The following is a 19,367-nucleotide window of genomic DNA, read 5'->3' as shown; positions in this document are numbered from 1 at the left end:
TACTGCCTGAAGAATCATCACTGTTCAAGCTGTTCAAGGAAAGCACATGAAACAAACAACAACCACAAAGAACATTCTATTAACCGCATTAATTTAAATTTACTACTGATGGTAAAGAGAATGCAATAGCATTTTACTTTTGAATGAAGCAGAGGCAGTCACTAAACCATTGGTTTTACTTCTTATGTTTGTGAGAGTTGAAATCAAGATATCAGATATATAGGCCACAATTGGAAGAAGAATAAGAGGGAGTAAAAGTCGTTTAACCTAGTTATTCCACCCTTTTTCAACCATGCTCATTGAAGCACTTCGATTAAGCCACTTTTTCAGAAGGTCGCAACAGGTATTTTTGAAAAGCTGGTACACAACATTTTCCCTTCCAAACCCATTTACCCCACTGACTTTGGAATAGAAGTAAGTTAACCCATTTACTCTAGGTTAACTTCACTTCCAAATGCAGCCAAAGTGTTCAGTTCTTAAGGAAGCATTGCACCACATGCTATTAATAAAATGTTATAATCAACCCAACTCCTGGGCAGAGTCATTCCTTGAGGTCCTTCTCAATTGATAAACTATGGGGGCAGTGCGTCTGTCTCCGCCTCTGATTCCAACCACCATGAAAGCAGGGATTCTATGTGAAAAGCTGAGCACTTCCGGTCGTGAAAGCTGCCTAGTCAACTGGAACCCCTAATATAGCTGCCTCTGGAAAAAGGTCATGCACCCCTTCACCTCAACCAAGGTTCATATGTTAATGCCGGTCTCCTCTGAGTAGTCCGAGAGTATCTCAACCACTCAACATTGACACCTAACAAGATCAGAATTTTTCCAATTGCTATTCCACTTTTTGTACATAGCCCAAATTTTGCCTTGCCGAGGGTAAATTCTATAGAAAGACTTCTTTATGCTTCTGTTGGTGAAATTGCATCATTTATTCTAACACATAGTCGGGGCATGGCATCCGGACCATCATATATGGCCCATATCCGTCCTGTGACAAAATCCTTAGATGATCACTTGGGTTTATGGTTTTGGATACTGACATTTGGGCCGCCAGAACCTACAACATTCTTAGAAGTATTTGAAAGTTGGGTGAAACTGGTTTCATCACTGCATAAGGATGATCTGTGGCGCGCGTCTGCAAAATCAACAATGGCACCAGAAAAATCTTGGCCCAGATCATCTGGCACAGCCAAAGGGTCTAGCTCTAATATACCATGTGCAATTCCATCAATTTCTCCACCCACAAATCTAAATGCAGGGACGTTGTGAGAAAGCATGAACAGCTTGTTGACAGAATCTGGAAGGATAACTAATTTCCTCTCTTAGAGCATCTTTGAAAAACACGTTTGTGTCCATCAACCTTCACCAAGCAAGCAACCTTGACTCCTGTATCCTTCAAAAAATCAGTAAGAATTTCTACCATTTCAAAGCCACACTTTTCCTAATCCCCAGGTTTGAGCACCATTCCATGTCCCAATCTCTATATATAGCCCAAATCTCACCCTTCTTGGGATGAACTTCAATTGATTGCTTTTTTATGTTGTTTGATATCTGATGTGAGAACATCATAGGCTGACTAACTGTGATTTTGCTCGACTCCAGAGAGAATGATCCACAAGCAACAGGGAAGCCAGCATCACACCACCTTTACACCTGCTAGGTCTGTGGACAAGGTCTGAACCATGGGACATGCAGCTGAGACTTGTCGGGAATGACCTTATCAATCTGACCATACCTACGAGGCATATTCTCTTGATCATAGGCCACCCAGACCTGGCCTGTGGAGAAAAGCTCAGCCTTCCTGTTGTTCTCAAAGTCATAAAAGTCGGAATGATACCTCTTTTTTGCCACCAAATGCAGAGAAGAAGAATGGCTTCCTTCTTCCAACATTGAGTGGAGATCATTTCCCTCCGCAGACCTCATCTTAGTAGTAATGCAACTCGCCTCCTCAGCACAAATCTTCTTCTGTTTTTCATCACCATAATCTTCTGCCACAGGGCTCAAACTGCCAATTCCGACACAAGCATCATAAGCTGTCCTCTTAGTCCTAGAAAAAGCAAGTTCATCTGAACACCATCTTGCAACATCTCTTTTGATGGCTGTTTCATTTCCTGACTTCAGACCATCACTGCTCCAAACCTTAAAATCCAGATCGTAAAAGTTATGCGCTACACCATTCCTCTTTGAATCAAAGGCTGCCCGTTTCAGAGGATCTGAAAGCACAGAGAATGCATCGTCAACAAAATTAAGGGCCAACCTGGTGCCTGGGAAGTCATTCTTGATGGCCGTACGAGGGAGACAAGTTTCTGATGTTCTGCTTCCATGGCAATAGCCTCGGCCAAAGGAGAGAGACGCAGGACCCTGTACCAGTCAATCCCACAATTTGGGAGATCCATCTCTGTGGAGCACAGAATTTCACATACAATAAGCATTTCCGAAACATGCTCGAGCAAGGAGGAAATCCTCTGATCCTCTAGAAGTGTTCTTGCACCAGTATAATCTCGGCTCCAAATTTTCATTGAGACAGCTTCTTTTGCATGAAAAGCCTCCGCCTTACCATCCACCATCTTGCATTCTCTAAAATATTACAAAAAATGGAGTATAGAGTTAAGTTTCTGAAGAAACCCAGTAATTATCAGCAAGTAAATATCTAAAAATGCATGTCAAAGTGGTTGAAGGAAGAAAGATAAGGGAAAAGCATGTAGACCAAAAAGACCTTATAGGTGGTAATTTGCAAAGTACTGAATTTACCTGCTACTGGAAACAAAATTAATAAAATTACAATAATAATAGAAAGGTATAGAAAAAAAGTTACTTGAGCTAAAATAAACGACTAAACAAGCTAAATGCTCTCACGAAATTATGATTGTAATATGATTAAACGTATTTTTGAGACAACACAGCTATAATGAGCAAATAAACATCTAAAAATGCATATTTGAAGAGGCAAAATATAATGTTAACACAGAAAAAGGGCATTAAAGTTCTAATTAAGGGTTGGAAAAAAAAAACAATCAGCTACCCGAAACCAAATGCGGGTTTAAAAAAGGCTGCATATCAAAAGAAATTTTGAGCTAGAGTATAGAAACAAATGCCCTACAACAGTTTTAGAACTCCTTTTTGTTTGCATTTCTTTCCCATTTTCCTACAATTTCGAAACAGAGTTCTAACAGGGGTCTAGAAAAAGATATATTGAACCCATCAGCTACTGGAAACAAAATGTAGGTCTAAACAAGGCTTAGAAACAACAGAAAATTTCAGCTAAAATAAAAAAACAAATGCACTAAATCATTTCAAGAATTCCTCTTTTTTGCAGTTATTTTCCTTCCCTTGTAATTTACAAACAGAGAACCTAATCCGGGGCATAACTGAACCAAAATTTAAATGGGCAAAATTAAAAAACTGTCGAAATCTCTCTCCAAATCCATGAACAAGCGATAAACCATAATTCTCAGAGGATCATAGAAAAAAAGAAGGCATCACAGGAAGCTTACAATTAATGAGACAAACTCCTAGCGCTAGTTGATTTTTCGGAAAACCCTAACAATGGCGAGAGAAGGAGAAGAGAAGATGTGGCGAGGATTAAAATGGAATCAAGTAAAACAAGGCCAAACAAGAGATAAAAAGTGAGGGTTAAAAGACTTTTATTTAAAATTATTTTTCTTTGTTACCCCATATATATATATATATATATATATATTTCTTTTTCTGGAAAAATGAGATTAAAGAGGAGGAGAGAAAAGAAATGCATTCAGTAATTACTAACTAGTGTGATTTATGAAGTAAATTGAAGTTTTGGCAAGGTAAACAACATGGACCAATATATGTGCCAAATTTACATTGTTAAGGGTGGAGAAATTTCTACAATTTATAGTCTAAAACAGTGTACCTAACTCTTGTCTCCATCTAAAATATCATTTATTTGGGCAACCAACACTTGTGATATCCTTATATCTGAATCCAATATATATGTCAAAATTTCAAAAGGCTGCAAAAGCTTTCTACCACCTGTAGTTCACATTCTATGGTACTTCTGAAAGCAAATAAATTGACCTTTGGTCTATCTAGCATAATCTAATAAGGATATTAAACAACATTTCTATCAGAAATTTATATGTACTGCTATTTTCTCTCTCTCTCTCTCTTTTATATATAAAATTATGTATCTTAATTATTATTAATTTTAATTATTGTATGATCAGTTACATCTTTTCCATGCACCTCTTCAGCCTCTATAGTCATGCTTTGACGGAAATTAATTTAACCATTTTATACATTAGAAAGTATCTTCGAAATCTATTACTCATATATTTTTGCATTATGGCTTTAGAGTGAGTTATTAAGATCTATTCATCTTTTCCATAATACCTTTTATGCTTCCAAGTCCAATTTGCACACTTATCATATACAACCCCTTTGTAATTGAAGCCTAATTTCCTCATACTAAACTAGTTTTTTGGCTATATAAAATTGGAAGAGCTACATGACACAAGAGCATGACCAAATAGTGAAAAATACATTCAATTAAACATAGGTAAAGAAAAAAAAGAAAAAAAAATTGCTTGAATTCGTCGTCAACTAGCAATGTGGACACAATAAAGCCATTTTGCTTTATACGTTAAACATCACTACTAATATATAAAATTATAAACAATAATAATTCAAGTCCAAGCTAAATAATAGTATCAAAATAGATAAATGTCAAGTTAAGGCTCATTAGCAAATAAGAGATTAGGATTTATTAGTGTATCAGCATAAAAGAGGTATTTTAGAAACAAAAAGTAGGGTCATTTTACCTGGTTGATGGAAATCTAACTTACGCATCTCCTTGGTGGGTAACTGGTAAGTGTTTTCGTCAATTTCATGGGTAGATGCTACCCATAGGAAATAAACTTAGCAACCTCATTTTTTTTATCGAAGCATGAGAACATGTGTAAGTTGGTCAACGAAAAAGTTGACCAACTTTCTTATGATACTTTACCTATAACGAGAAGAAGACCGATGCCGCTATATCAATTTTAGATCCCCAAGAGCAGAGAACTATATTGTAGGCTGAATAAGCGAAGAGATGGCCAGAATAAGCTGCCAGGGTAAATTAGAGGTCAATAAGTTCTCGTAGTTGCAGAGTGATTGTGTTTGTATATATGCATAGTAGGAAGACGGTTGGAAACACTCACCAAAATCATCAAGAATGGAGACCAAATGTGGAAAGCAACTGTCAGAGTGGAAATAGTTCCAACCCCACCTTCTCTCAAATCTTCTTCCCTGAGTGCCTCACTAAACCCCTGATTCTCATCTCTTCTCCTCTTCCTAATACAAATCTATAGCCCTTCCATTAACCACTATACAACAACCATGCTAAAACCACCAATCTATCACTGGTGAGTATCCTTGCAAATCTCAATTCTTCCATTAACGACTCAAATAATCATCCTCTGACCAACTATCTCTTGCTAGTGAGTGTCCATGGATCCTCCAAAATATTCTCTTGCTCGATCCCCTTCTTTTGATCTATCTCGTCTCTTGGATTGGGACATACGGCCAAGAATATGGTTAGGGAAGTATGAAGATGATGAATAGAGAGGACTTGTGTTGGAGAAAAATGAAGATGAAATGGATGAATATCTATTAGGTGGAGCTGAGATCAAAGATTGCAGTCTAGGTGGAATGCTTGAGGATAGTTTGGATATCCTGTATATTTTTCCAAAATTAACCAAGTAGCAAACACCAAAAAATCCTATTGTTATTTTCTTTCTTGGTTTCCTCTTGTAGCACCATCGAGTTCCTACATTTTTTCAATTCTTTAGTAAGTTTAGTCTAAACATCCAAATAGGTCCTAATTACTAGGGATACTGTTGAATTCTGCTTTTGCTCAAATAATGCACATCCTTTAAATACCTGACTGCTTTGATTTGCAATATCAAGTTTTTATTATAAGAGGTCTGAAGAGTTAATTCTGAATGACTACCTAATTACTCAAAATAGGGTTATATTCTCCATTATATTGTGCTCACTTTTTCCTTCCAAGAACACAAACATCTAGACTCTTCATCAAATTTCTGGAATTTGTCTTAAGACAGATAATTTTTGATGTCCAGCAACTATTGCTACCCTCTGATAGCAGATAAATGTGCACCGCACATGCCTAAGGTTGGAAACTTTTTCCTTGATACCAGCCATTCAACATAGTGCCAGGGGCCAATTCACGTCTACTTCCTAATTTAGTTTTCGGGTCTCACTTCAGCTCTCCTCTATCTGGGAGCAAACCCTGCTCTCCTACCATGTGAATTGTAGCTACCACTGAAACTGGAACTCAGGGATGCATTCTTCAAGATATATTTTTTCTTTCCGCATCGCATTCTTTTCGTGTTACCTCACCGTGCGTTGAACCAATAGAATAATTGCTAAGCACCAGTAATATAACTAGCTCCAGGCTCTCCATTGAATGAATTAATATTCTTGCAAAGCAACCCTTCATAATATCAATGTTAAAATGCCTGTAGACTAGAAGTTCGGTTGAGATGGAAATTCTCTCAATCTTATTTAGATGACAGGTCCATCATGATTTTTATGAAATCTATATGCATTCTCTTACCAAATGAAATACTTTTGTCAAGTTGAACTAATTTGTCTGACATTCTATATATGGTATCATTCTTATTTGCTGGTTTGATGTAATCTGAGAACAACAAGAGGGTTAACTATTTAATGTTTTGAGATTATAATCAACAGAATAAATAACAGATACATCATTTAATTATGAATAAAATGTGTGTGGCCATGTTTAGGGACTGCTTCAAAGAATATATTTCTAAATTAACTGTCGTTTTGCAAGTGTAACATTTATTTGTCCAAGGTAAAGGATCTCCGATGTTGTTTCGAGTGTAATAAATACTTCTTGCTATCATTTCAACCTTACCGACAAAGACATGTTGAGTAAGAACTCTATATTTAGCGGTTTACTCAAATATAGGAAACCCTTCATCTTCAGAAATAACTATCAAGATGTCTCTGCAGGTATGCAAGCATATTTGCAGTATCTTAGAAACTATAGCCAGCATATGATTTCTCTCTATCTCCCTCTCTCTCTCTCTCATTTATAAAAAACGACCTTTCCTTCCTTTTTCGGATGCATGAATATCCGATGCTTATAATATCTCAAGACAGGTACATAAGGCTAAAACTAGGGGTTGGTATTACTCTTACATTCTGGACCAGGGGTGGCAGGTGTTGGGTTTGGCTCAGATCAAATTCAAGTCAAAAGAATCTTAAAACCCATACCAAAGACTCATTTATAATCAGATTGAAAAATGAAAAGTAGAAACGAAAGGTAACTCAATTAATTTACATAGACACATATTCAACCCACCAACCCAATTAGTGATTGGTATATCAAATATGTATCTTAAGAAATGACCAAAAGTAGAGGATTTCAGGTTAGCATCTAGACAAAATGAAAAAGCAAGAAGAAAAAATTGAAGAAAAAACACAATTGAATATGCCATTCCCTTCGCATTTCTTTTCCATTAACCTTCTTAGTCATCCAAACCACTTACTGGTTTCATAGCCAATTGCACAATTACAGTTATTCTAGGTTTTTGGAGATATTTGTTCCAACTTCAAACCATGGTGATCTATCAAAGGGTTCAAATCCATACCTGTTTATGATCATGTTGATGTAGGCTAACCCACCCAACCAAATTATAAAAATTCTAACTAAACCTATGTATCTCAGGTGGATTTGGATGGGTTGGCAGGTTGAGGTCAATAAATACCACATCCATGTTGGACTACCCTAGAAGGTCATTTCTATGGTACAGAATTCAAAACATGCCATAAATTAAACAGCACCTACCTCAACAGATGGGCTTCCTGATCTAGAGAAAGAATAAGTTGGTCAAGCTGATTCTGGTTCAATAAGAAACAAAGCAATCAATTCCACTGCATGTCGAGTTAAAAGGGAAAGTAACTGAAGAATTCATGCTGTGGAACAAGTTGTAAGAATCAACCAACTCATGTCTGAGAAGCATGTTAAGAGGAGAATAAATTTAATTGGAAAAGAGAAAAATGGAAGAACAAGAACAACGGTGTCAGTTTTACAAATGAGAGTATAGATGTTTATCTTCAATGCTTAATGAATTAAATTTTGTTTAGAAGACAAGAGAGAACTAGATTTTGTTTTCGAAGAGACAAGAGAATTAGATTTTGTTTATAAGAGAAAGAAGGCAGGGTTTACTAATCCATGTTCTTGATATGGATATGAAAATCTAAAACTCAGAACAAGTCAAGAAACTGAAAAAGGTCCTACCAGATTAGATAAGCAAAACAAACAAAGCGGACTGATTCAAATATCAGTCTAGATTCATGATCATAACACAGTGGCAATCATCTTTCTGAAGCATATATACAAAATGCATGGATCTCTAATTTTTTACTATGCACCATATTGACTGATTATTTCATTCTTTGACAATATATATCTATAATTAGAGTTGTCTAGTGAATTAATGAGACCTCCTACAGAAAGAATGTGATCGGATTTATTTTCCTCAAATAAAATCTCTCAGAACAATGTCTCTCAAAGCATCCTTTATGCAGATTTAAATGCTTTCAATGTGACTTCACAAACATTCACCTGAACAGACAAGCAAAGAGCAAGGTGTAAAGTTCATGAAGTTTACTGCAAAAAAAAAAAAAGAAAAAAGAAAAAAGCAGAAACAGTGAGAGAACTTCATCAGAAAGAAAAATAATCATGATGCCTTCTCTTCATGGATATTTTGGATTTTTTTTTTTTGTTTAAGGAGAAAAGTATGACTAAAGGGGAATGATCAAGAGCTATGAGGACAGTCTAGGACAGCTATAGATACAGGGATGACATGTCCACACGAAAATATGTTATCGGTGAGATCTTCGCAGAAAAAAAAATAAGAGAGTAAAAAAAGAAAAAAAATGAAGAAAGCAGTTCATATCAAGGGAAATTGCTGAAAAAGTACAACAATCTGCATAGTGATATTTTATTAATGAAGGTTGTAGGCCTTGACATCCAATATTGTGGCATTAGTACATTTTATAATAGAATTGCATCAGCGAAAAATAAAATTAAAAAAAAGGCTGCAGTATAAATTGGAGAAAACCCCACCTGATAAGCAAGACGTCATTAAAAATATCCTAGAACATATCCCATGGAAGCTGGTAAAAGTGCATAACAAGGCCCCTAAGATTAATCTCAATAAAGCTATGAGCCTACCTCTCTTTGCAAAGATTTGAAAAGCGTCAATACACAGCTACATGATTTTCATGCTTGACTAAAGTAGTTGGGTGACATATAAATATTTAACTACAACGGATGTTGCTCTGTTCCTATATGATGAAAGGACATATGATATTTTTCTCTGTAGCCACTTATAGAAACATCCCTTGAGTAGCAGGAACTGGGATACAATAACAAGCAAAAGGAGATCAAGATAGTATACCTACTAGATATGCAAAAGTTGAATAGCATCACCACTCACATTCAAAGAGTTCTACAATAATATAGAAAGAAAATATTATAACAATTTATTAGTAGCAACCCTTCATAAACTTTTTAATGCATGTAACAATTGCTTGGGACGACAAAAGAAGAAGAACAAGAAGAAGTTCCTGCATTTCACAAGTCACAAATATATGTTCCTGTGAATAAATAACTAGAATGCATGAAAAGATGATTTACTATGATATTCTTGAAAATTATTCTTGAAGATGATTCAGCATATCCTTATGACCATTTTATTCTTCTTTCCAGCAGATAACAGTAGTACTTTCTCATCAACTATGTCACCAGCCTCAATCACCTTTTCCTCATTATCAACCCTTCTGTTATTCAAATAAAGACCTCCCTGCTTCATCAGACGCCTTGCAGCAGACTTACTGCTCAGCAGACCAGTAGAAACTGAAAGATCAACCAAAGAAGAATTCAACACCTGACCATATGCCAAAGAACATGATGGCACATCTTCTGCTATCCCCTCAATAGTCTCCCAATCCAGCTTTGTTTCTGCCCCTGGTCTTAAAGTTTCAGTTGCCTTCAATGCTTCGGCGAGTCCCTCCTCTCCATGAACAAACCGAGTTACCTCTTCTGCGAGCCTCCGCTGGGCCGTGTTGGGAGCATAACCAGGTTTCTTCATCTCGTCCTCCAACTTCCGAATCTCCTCCATACTCAAGAAAGTTAAAATCCTTAAAAACCTCACAACATCAACATCTGGCACAGAGAAGAAGTACTGGTAAAACTTATAAGGTGACAACATCGACGCTGACAACCATATTGCTCCCCCTTCAGACTTTCCAAACTTCGTCCCATCACTCTTGAGCAAGAGGGAAAATGTCAAACCGTAAGCTCCTTCAACCTGCAATATCTTCCGAATCAGCTCGGTCCCAGCCGTAATGTTTCCCCATTGATCACTCCCACCTATCTGAACATTCACACCCATGTTCTTAAATAGATATAGAAAGTCATAGCCTTGCAAGAGCTGATAAGTGAACTCGGTATAACTCATTCCTTCCTCGGACATTAACCTTTTCTTGACACTCTCCTTTGCCATCATCACACCCACCCGGGCAAACCTCCCTACTTCCCTGAGGAAATCCAGCAGGGTGATGTCCTTCCACCAATCATAATTGTTCAAAATGGTGAAAGAATCATCCAACCGCCAATCCAAAGCTGCATTCTTTTCAATACCAACATTCGAATTCCCATTATTTTCAGAATGCGGATTCAAACTCGCATTTTCTCGAACACCTGTCTCCAAGATGCTACCTTTCTCACTCCCCACATCCAAAGCTTTCTCCTTTCCAGTTCCGGCATCCGAATTCCCACCCCCTAAGATCTTAGAGATAAGATTTTTAATCCCTGCGCTGTTCTTCTCTAGAGTTTCGATGTCCAGTTCTGGCCTCTCTAAACTTTTGCCGGAGGGGTCTCCGATGCGGCCGGTGGCGCCGCCGATCACGGCGACGGCCTTGTGTCCGCATCGCTGAAACCAGGAGAGGACGATGAGACCGAGGAGGTTACCAAGGTGCAAGCTTTCAGCGGTCGGGTCGAAGCCGCAATAGACCTTGAGGGGGCTGACGCTAGGGTTGGAGCATGCGGACCTGATACTCTCGCTGGTGATGGACTCGACGAGGCCCCTCTCCTGGAGGATATCCACGACGTTCGGGATCCCGGCAAGGGAATCTAAGTTCCGAGCTTGGGCTTCGAGCGTCGGTTGCGCGGCGGACTGAGAGGAGCTCCGGCGAAGGAGGAGGGGCAGGTTCCGGCGATGCCTCGGGGAGTAGGAGAAGATTCTGGAGACTTCTAGAAGCTTGGGATGGAAGGGGAGAAAGGTTCTAGAGGCCGCCGTCGCCATGGGAGGACCCGCTTAGCTCCTTCGCTTTTGGGTCGCTGGTGGCCTTCCGTTCCGAGGCCATCCAGCCTTCTTCAGCCAATTAAAACAATATTTAACAACCAAAAAAAATAAAATATTATTTATTTATTTATTTCTCCCAGCCAATTTGAAAAATAATAAACAATATTTGCTTGTAAGCAGTAATATAATCAAGTAATATTGTGACTTTGCTAATGTTCCTTCCAATTATAACAACAATTAGATAAAAAAATATTTCCGGCCCAATACTATTTTGCTAATCCAAGTAGAACTTTTTTTTTTTGGTAGCTCGATTGAAAGTTGGAACCCTATTTATATTTTTTAAATAATCTACCCTTTGTATAATCATTTGATAGGTGTAACAATCCAGAACTTTGCTTAAAATCTGTATAAGTACCCAACATCTACCTAACAAATAATCGATGTAGGACTAAACACATGCCCGCATGGATTCTGACATACTCCTCCCATTTAAGATAACTTCCTCGTGCTAAGGGTTCAAACTTATTCAAATTTAATCACAAGCGCCATGATTAGCCTGTGATCAGCCTGAACGAGCTTGTGTTACACTATCCTCTAGTCCACATAAGCCACAGACCAGTCCCATTTTTTTTCCACATTGGATTGCTCAAGCTACTTGGGTAGAACCAAAATTTATCACATGCGATCTTTAAGCATATCGATTGCTGAGGGACTAGTAGAGGATTCTTCCAACTTGCTGTTGGTGACATATCATCACATGAAAAATTATCAGATTTTGGATTAAATTTTCAGTTGGTCTCCTTTTTAATTTTCTATGTTTTGCAAAGTTCAGTTCTTTGCAATTCAGTGAAGTTTACAAGCTATTTTGATCGAACACAAGAAGGTTGTAATCAAATATACCTTTCTTCTACAGTTTCACATACTCTTTTGGCTGCAAAAAGCTTGAGATTTTTGTAACAAAGATGCTAGGCATGTCAAAGCATTGCCAATATATTATTACCCAGTCAGCTATCCATCAGAGGTAGTGCTGGCATGCAAATATTGCATTCATGAATGCTTCAAGCCTTGTGAATTGCACTAATCTCACAATGCTATTTCAGGTAAGTAAATTTTTTCATTTTTTTGAAAAAAATATGTAACTCAATTTTTTTGCATGTTGACTTTAGTTTAGCATGTAAATATGTGTAACTCAATTTTAGTTTAAAAGATTTGATAAAGGAGCATAGGATGACATAGGTGTGATTTGGCCTAGATATAAGAGAGGTTTCAAAAGTTAAATAGGTTATTAGAATGAGGTGTAAGGGCCAAACGCAATAGATCAAGTGTAATGTAATATATGTTATGAATGATATTAAGGCTGGGAGAAGGTTATTAATGGATAATATCCTGCTTTTATCTTCTTGTAGGATATGGATGTGGAGAAATGGTACATAGGGGAGGGCGGATACATAGCATAAGGGGAGAGAATAAGGAATCAAAATTAGTTTTAGAGAATATTGAAGCGGATGAGTATAAGGGTGCCTTTTGTCCCATTGAAAGATAAATAGCCTATAAGGGAGAGAATGATGGAGGCTAAAAGAGAGGGTGGTTTTAGCTATGTGTGCACTTTTGGATGCATGCATTTTGTTTAAGCTTTAAGGTTGGGTTAATGGAGTTCGGATTGGGCTTGGGTGAGTTGGATTGGGATAGAATAAGGTTGGATTTAGTGTGAAATTAGGTATCATCAAGCATAATCTAGATAGTTAGGTGTGATTTGGTATGATTGGGTGATTTGGTTTAGATCGCATGATTAGTTTGCATCGAATTGGTAGGATCAGGTTAGACCAAAATTGATGAGGTAGCATTGGGTGTACTCGTATCAAATCTATTGGTCATATCGGATAGTAATGTGCTGATTTGGTTAGATCGAATGATTAGAATAGTGTTGATGATAGATAAATCGATGATCATAGCTTTTTAATGAGAGAATGATGTAGAAAATTTAAGAAAAAAATTATTAAGATATATAGAAGTGTAGGATGATGGTAAACATGGTGAGTAAGAATGCAACAAAAAAATTATGAATTACGATAATTGGGGCTGTTTGCATTGAGCAGGCTATAAAAAGCATCCCTTCTTTAGCTTTCATCATCTTCTTCTCTTGGGATCACTACTCTATAAGTGCAACAAGTGATATATATCTCCACCATATTTTTTGTCGTGATTCCTCCTAATAAACTTGTTCCCTCTTTCTTTCTCCATGAAACATGTGTCCCTAAAAGCATTACTCTCTCATATACTCTCGTTGCACCAAATCCCAAATCCTAGTAAAGATAAGTGAGATTTTCTCTCTAACAACCCCTTCCTCTCCATGATGCAAAACAATGACATGCATTGGCTTAACTTATATGTTTTATATTTGGCCTTGAAACTAGCCACTAATGACTTGTTTAACTCAAAATATTCTCAAGATCTAGCCTTAATCACATCAATGCTGCTCATTTCTCATTTCTGAATCTATTTCCAATCGGATCAGGATCATTAGTGGATCTAATCCGATCTGACCCATTTGCATCCCTACTAAATGAATATTATCTAGTCTATTTTCACTTTTGTGGGTGGCAGTGAAAATATGATGGTGCTGGTAAAAATATAATATTCTTAATTGTTTAAAAAATAAAATTAAATTTTTCTTGCTTTTTTTAAAAAAATTAAAAGTGATTTTTGAAAATAAAATACAAAAATAATAAAACCAAAAATAGTTTTATGTCAGTTTTTTGTACTTTTATTATAAAACTAGAAAACAAGAAATTAAACTGACATGAAATAAGCCCTCCAATATTTGCTTTCAACTATTTCGTATCTACTGGCTTGGATGACATGTGCATTGCAAACGTAATTTAGAAATTGGACCAAAAAAGTATAATTGAAAGAAATGGAACTTCCAACTGTAGCTTAATTAAGAAAAATGGCCCCTAAATGGTTAAGAAAAATTGAAATTCAACAACTTCCTGCAGATATATATATATATATATATATACTAACAATTATTACACCATGCTTAAGCCACAACATTACTTCAACATTTTTCAAGAGTCTACACCCCAAACCTTACAACCATACAGAAACCCAGCAACTAATACCTATGGTGTGATATACAAGTATAACCTATTATTTCCTGCTTTTATGCGCTTTACCCTCTTGTGTTACATCAGAATCCCTTAAATTACAAAGCAAAGCATCACGTCCTGCGAGAACAATATTGAAAAAGTCCCTTGTTTGTTCTGAGAGAAGATCTATCCCATCGGCGAGCTTCTTGGCACTGTCAGCAACATCTGAAACAGACTTCTGCCATCTTTCTCTTTCCTCCTGGCTAATAGATTTTTCCAGTGTCATTACTTCCTCATGGTTGGCATCATCTCTGTGCCTCAAGATGTCCTCCAAGTCATCAACACCACCACTCAAAACATGCAATTTCTTTGCACGTGTATCAACTACTTCCAACTCTTTCAATAACACTACTTTCTCACAGGAAAGCAGACCCCTGACCTCATTTACATCAGCTTGCAAGTCATGGAACGCCTCAGACCATAAGAAACTTTCAGAAACATGCAAGTCTATCAGCGGCTTTGAGCAGCCTGACAATGCTGCTACGATGATGCTGCAAACAAATATAGTTTCGACCTTAACTGCATAAAAAGCTCTCATCAACACCCTTCCTTTAGGTGAGTTCTTGACCTTTGCCAAACAAAGTGTTCTTGCGAGCCCCTGCAGGATAGCAGGACAATTTTCAAACTTTGGGCTCCTTGAGTTAAGTTGCTGCATCCAGTCATGCAGATATGCATGAGCTCGTTTGATTTGCTTGGACGAAGGAAATTTGCCTGAGCAGTCCATGACATGCAGGGCATATTTGAGCAAGAGCTGGCTCTGATCCAATCGAGAGAGCTCGGAGCATAATGCAACGCAAATGTCAAGCAACTTCAGACTATCATCGAAGTGCATGTCAATCCACTTCTCCTCCCATTCTGAAACAGGGAACTCAAGATTCTTTAATAAAATCTTGATGTTAGTATGGGTTTCAGACAATGACTCCATAGCATGTCTCATCCATGTTAAACTAAGAATATCTGAGATTTCCTTAGGCTTGAGCTTTCTTAAGTTCTCTGCTAAGGTCTGCTCAAAGGAATTCAAAAGGGTTAATAGCTTCGGCGATAGGTTAGATCCCTTAGGAAATATCATCCTAAAGGGATTTCCAAAAGGGGAAGAACTATGATACCCCTCATGTGCTCGGCTCATTGTAATTCAACTGTTGTCATCAGAAGAAACTATTGTTAGCATATAGATAAATCAAGATATCAAATATGAAAATCAAAGCCTGTTAAAACTTAAGCAAGCAAACTTAGGTAATGTAAAACTCTAAAGGTATATGAAGTACAAAAAGTGAAAAAAGAAGGAAAAAATCCTATACTCTTGGCATGGCTTGAAACTCAAGCAAGCCAGCTTTAAATCGGTAGGTCAATTTTGATGAGTTGGATATATTTTTGTCGGCAATGTTAATTAGATAACTCTAACTTGTTACAATCAGAAGTTGGTTGAGTATCAGACCTAATGTTGTCGAAATCAACCAAGCACTGAAGGAAGTTCCATTTGACTGGAACTATTTCAAGCAACATATAGCATTAGCCATGATCATGTCAAAGATTAACTATTCTAAACTTGCTCAACTTGTAAAAAATATGGTCTATGTTTGTTAACATCAAGAAGGAACATTTTGATTAAGATTTAAGCATTATCATACCATCAATATTACATAAGCAAACTACACACCTTCCTCCGCTGTCTATGTAAGCCCTAGTAATTTCAGGGTAAATAATTGGTAAAGAAATATGATAAAGATTCCTCTTAAAGCTGTCAGCTTGGCCCGCTAGTAATGTCTTAGTTGTTGTGCTAGAAACCTGGGCTTGAATCCTGGCTTCAACACCTGCCCCTTATTGTCTAGCCCTTTATTGCCTGTGGGCCTCTTTCTACTCTTGAAAAAGAAATTCTTCTAATGTTAAATTAGTCAAAGACCTAACCTCACCATTATGCCATGTGTATACATGCATGCATGCATGTATGGTGGGGGCGGGCGGGGAGAAAGAGAGAGACGGACGGAGAAGATTGGTTCCAAAATAGCTCCTATAATGGCAATGATTTAATGAGCAAATATTGAACCAACAACCTGGATTCCACAAAGCAAGCACTGACCTTGATTCATATCTGCAGCCTAGAAGTTGTTTGAACCACCATGAAAGGTCCGCAGGAAATATGCACTCCGCCTCTCAAGATTCCAACCAGAACAACTCGCACAATCTAGCCAAAAGATTAAGTAGCACACGCCTTGCATAACACCCAATTTGAACAGGTCAACCCAGAATCTCCACCACCTCCATCCCATTGAAGAGTCAATGTTGTCCCTTTTTTTTCCAAAAGATGAACTCCCACTATCAACCATTACCTTCACCAAGAAGTGTTTCTCCTATGGGCTGTTGCACAAGGTTCTCTTTAGACTTCAATCTCCTTAAGAAGCAATAATTATTCATCCAAGTTTGCATTAGTATTATGCCAGGTGCTTATAGCAGTCATGCATCAATAGTTCTCTGTTCTTAAAGAAAAGGACCTTCCGACCAAAGTTAAAAAAGAAAAAAAAGAGAAAAAAAAGACCTAAAAGTAGTAATAATTAGCAAAAATCCCTATTATCCGTGTAAGAGAGTGTCCTCACAAGAAGCAAGAATCTTCGCATAGCTTGTAGTCACAGTATATCCAATAGCTGGAAACACCCAAACAGTGACTGCCAAAGGCTTCCTCTTTATCCTATGGAATGAGGACCATAAACATGAGCTAAACCTTGCAGGAGATGTCAAATTGCTGCCATGTCTAATCCTATTTAACAAAATTATAGCAACACCACCACTGGGTCTTTCTCAGAAGCATCACCACCATCACCACCGCCACCACATAAGATCAAAGCAATAAACGTTCCCAAAACTCTTTTAATTTGCATCCATAGCCTCAAAGAAACCTAGATTAGTTGGAGAAACTATGAGATGGTCTAGTCAGTATCCCTAGTCTTAGAGTTGGGTAGTATTCTCTTTAGAAACTACTCTATCTTTCTTGGACCATCCCTAAAATCAAAAGTTTCCAAGCTTGTAAGCACCAGCAAACCAATTCTCAGTTTTCCCCTCCACAACCTTATGAGGAAGAATATATAGAGAAGATGAACTACTACCTTATATACTGAGAACTAAACTATATTACTGGGGCACCAAAATGGAACATCAATTTTTTATATTTTGAAGCACCAAAGGATCGAGAAGTTTCTTGCTACTATTATTCAACAATTCACCTTGAATCATTACTATAGAGCATATGTATCGAATCAAGTCAACAAGATACATGAATTTACAGGTGAAGCGATCCATTTTACGGACCATTATATGAATTCAAGAACAGTGATCGTTATTGGGCAAGTTTTGCTTTATCATATCCCAAGTGCATTACGTTTGAAAAAAAAAAGAAGCATTCTAGGTTATTTTACTTTTATCACCAGCACTGCTTTGGACACATCATGCAAAAGGTTTTATTAGATAACTGCTTCCTCCTCATCTATATTTTTTTCCTTTTTAATAAAAAAATTTCTTGATAAATATGCATTCGCATAAGAGAAAATCTCTGATAATGAATATGATATGGAAGATCTGAATGGATCGATGATTTTTAAATAAATTAAGATTGAAATTACCATTTCCAACATGATTTTTCAACGACCCTTTTTCATGAACATGGCACAAAAACCTCCTCCTCTTAATTTTCATGTCTATGGTAATTTCTTTCTTTATCTCTCTTAATCAAAACTGCACAAACTTCTAAAGAGAGAGACCCTAAAAAACTGCTCTCCCATGATGGCCAGTCGTCCATGGCAATTGCTGGCGGAAGGTCTCTTCAACTAGCATCATCTAAACTTCCTAATAATAAATAGGAGATCTTGAGGACTCTCAATAGGTCCTTCTCTTACAAACATCATCAATAGACAAAATTAACAAGACAAAAATGAACATGAAAGAATCAAAAGGTTCCATCACCGTAAAGATCCATAACAGATAACAGATCCAAAACTATAGAGAAAAGCAAAAAATATCCCAAAAAAAGGGGCATCCACGCAGATACAATTGCATCATTTGATCTGGGTAATAGATGGAGGAAAGATGCAACAGGATCGCCAGATCTGGACCAAAATCCCCCAACCCAAAGGAAAATATCAAGCAACCCTAATGGATCTAAAACACTAAAATTATAGAAATCAATACATATAAGACTTTTTTTTAAAAAAAGGGGATAAACACATAAAGATCAGGGCATGGCAAAGATGAGAGGAAAGGAACATAGACAGAGGCTTCTACCTGAATTAGAGCGTCGTAGAGGTCGGAAATTCCCTAGGATAGTTCCGGACGCGATTGAGGCTCGGAGCCGCTGGCCGAAATTATATAATTCAGGCGAACGCTGTGGTGACTTGGTCAGCATAGCCATCGGGATATGGCTAAAATCTTGACCGACTGGTGCTAAGTCTCCCATGCAATGTGGCAGTCGGTAATTGGATCACGTAGATCACCCAGTATCTAGAAGACATGTTGGGTCGGGAGATGGGCGGGGAATAAGCGGTGCGTCGTAAAATTTTCTTTTTTTTTTGTGCAGGTGGGTGGAACTTTCCAAGTCTAGTCAGAATTGCCAGCCTGCCAACCGTTTAAAGATAAACATGCATTTCCGCTTTCCTTGAAGAGCCGACCATTGACTCACAATTACTTAAAAACAAAAAGGTGAATCCAATTACAATCTACAAACGTAACTAAACAAAGCATGGGTTACACTTGAGACGTTGGAGGAGGATTCACCTCTTCTTTTTTTTTTCATACGAATTTACTGTTAATTAACTGTTTAATTTATTTAATTTATTTTAATTTATTATATAAT

General features: G+C 37.3%; 2 protein-coding genes across 3 annotated transcripts; both read right to left on the bottom strand.

Annotated features, from left to right (window-relative positions):
- Positions 1–112: 112 nt before the first annotated feature.
- On the bottom strand, positions 113–11,455 carry LOC103715796 (tyrosine--tRNA ligase, chloroplastic/mitochondrial-like). The gene is made up of 2 exons (XM_008803553.6): positions 9,713–11,455; positions 113–2,577 (listed from the first exon to the last, which is right to left on the bottom strand). The coding sequence occupies exon 1, from the start codon at positions 11,379–11,381 to the stop codon at positions 9,747–9,749; it is 1,635 nt and encodes a 544-aa protein (XP_008801775.4). The 5' UTR covers positions 11,382–11,455; the 3' UTR covers positions 113–2,577; positions 9,713–9,746.
- Positions 11,456–14,421: 2,966 nt separating this feature from the next.
- Positions 14,422–18,936, bottom strand: LOC103715797 (UPF0496 protein 4-like). Of its 2 annotated transcripts, XM_088705660.2 has the most exons (3): positions 18,800–18,904; positions 16,608–16,919; positions 14,422–15,666 (listed from the first exon to the last, which is right to left on the bottom strand). In XM_088705660.2, the coding sequence occupies exon 3, from the start codon at positions 15,654–15,656 to the stop codon at positions 14,532–14,534; it is 1,125 nt and encodes a 374-aa protein (XP_088561786.2). In that variant the 5' UTR covers positions 15,657–15,666; positions 16,608–16,919; positions 18,800–18,904; the 3' UTR covers positions 14,422–14,531. The 2 variants fall into 2 exon arrangements, with proteins under 2 accessions (XP_088561786.2, XP_008801777.4); XM_008803555.6 differs by lacking the exon at positions 16,608–16,919 and having other exon boundaries at positions 18,800–18,936.
- Between the last annotated feature and the right edge of the window lie 431 nt (positions 18,937–19,367).

The sequence above is a fragment of the Phoenix dactylifera genome, chromosome 10, assembly GCF_051530095.1.
Source record: "Phoenix dactylifera cultivar Ajwa chromosome 10, Ajwa_hap1_PhDact_Kaust_v1.1, whole genome shotgun sequence".
Taxonomy (NCBI): Eukaryota; Viridiplantae; Streptophyta; class Magnoliopsida; order Arecales; family Arecaceae; genus Phoenix; species Phoenix dactylifera.
Note: the sequence above shows the minus strand (reverse complement) of the source record. Positions and strands in the feature narration are given on the sequence as shown.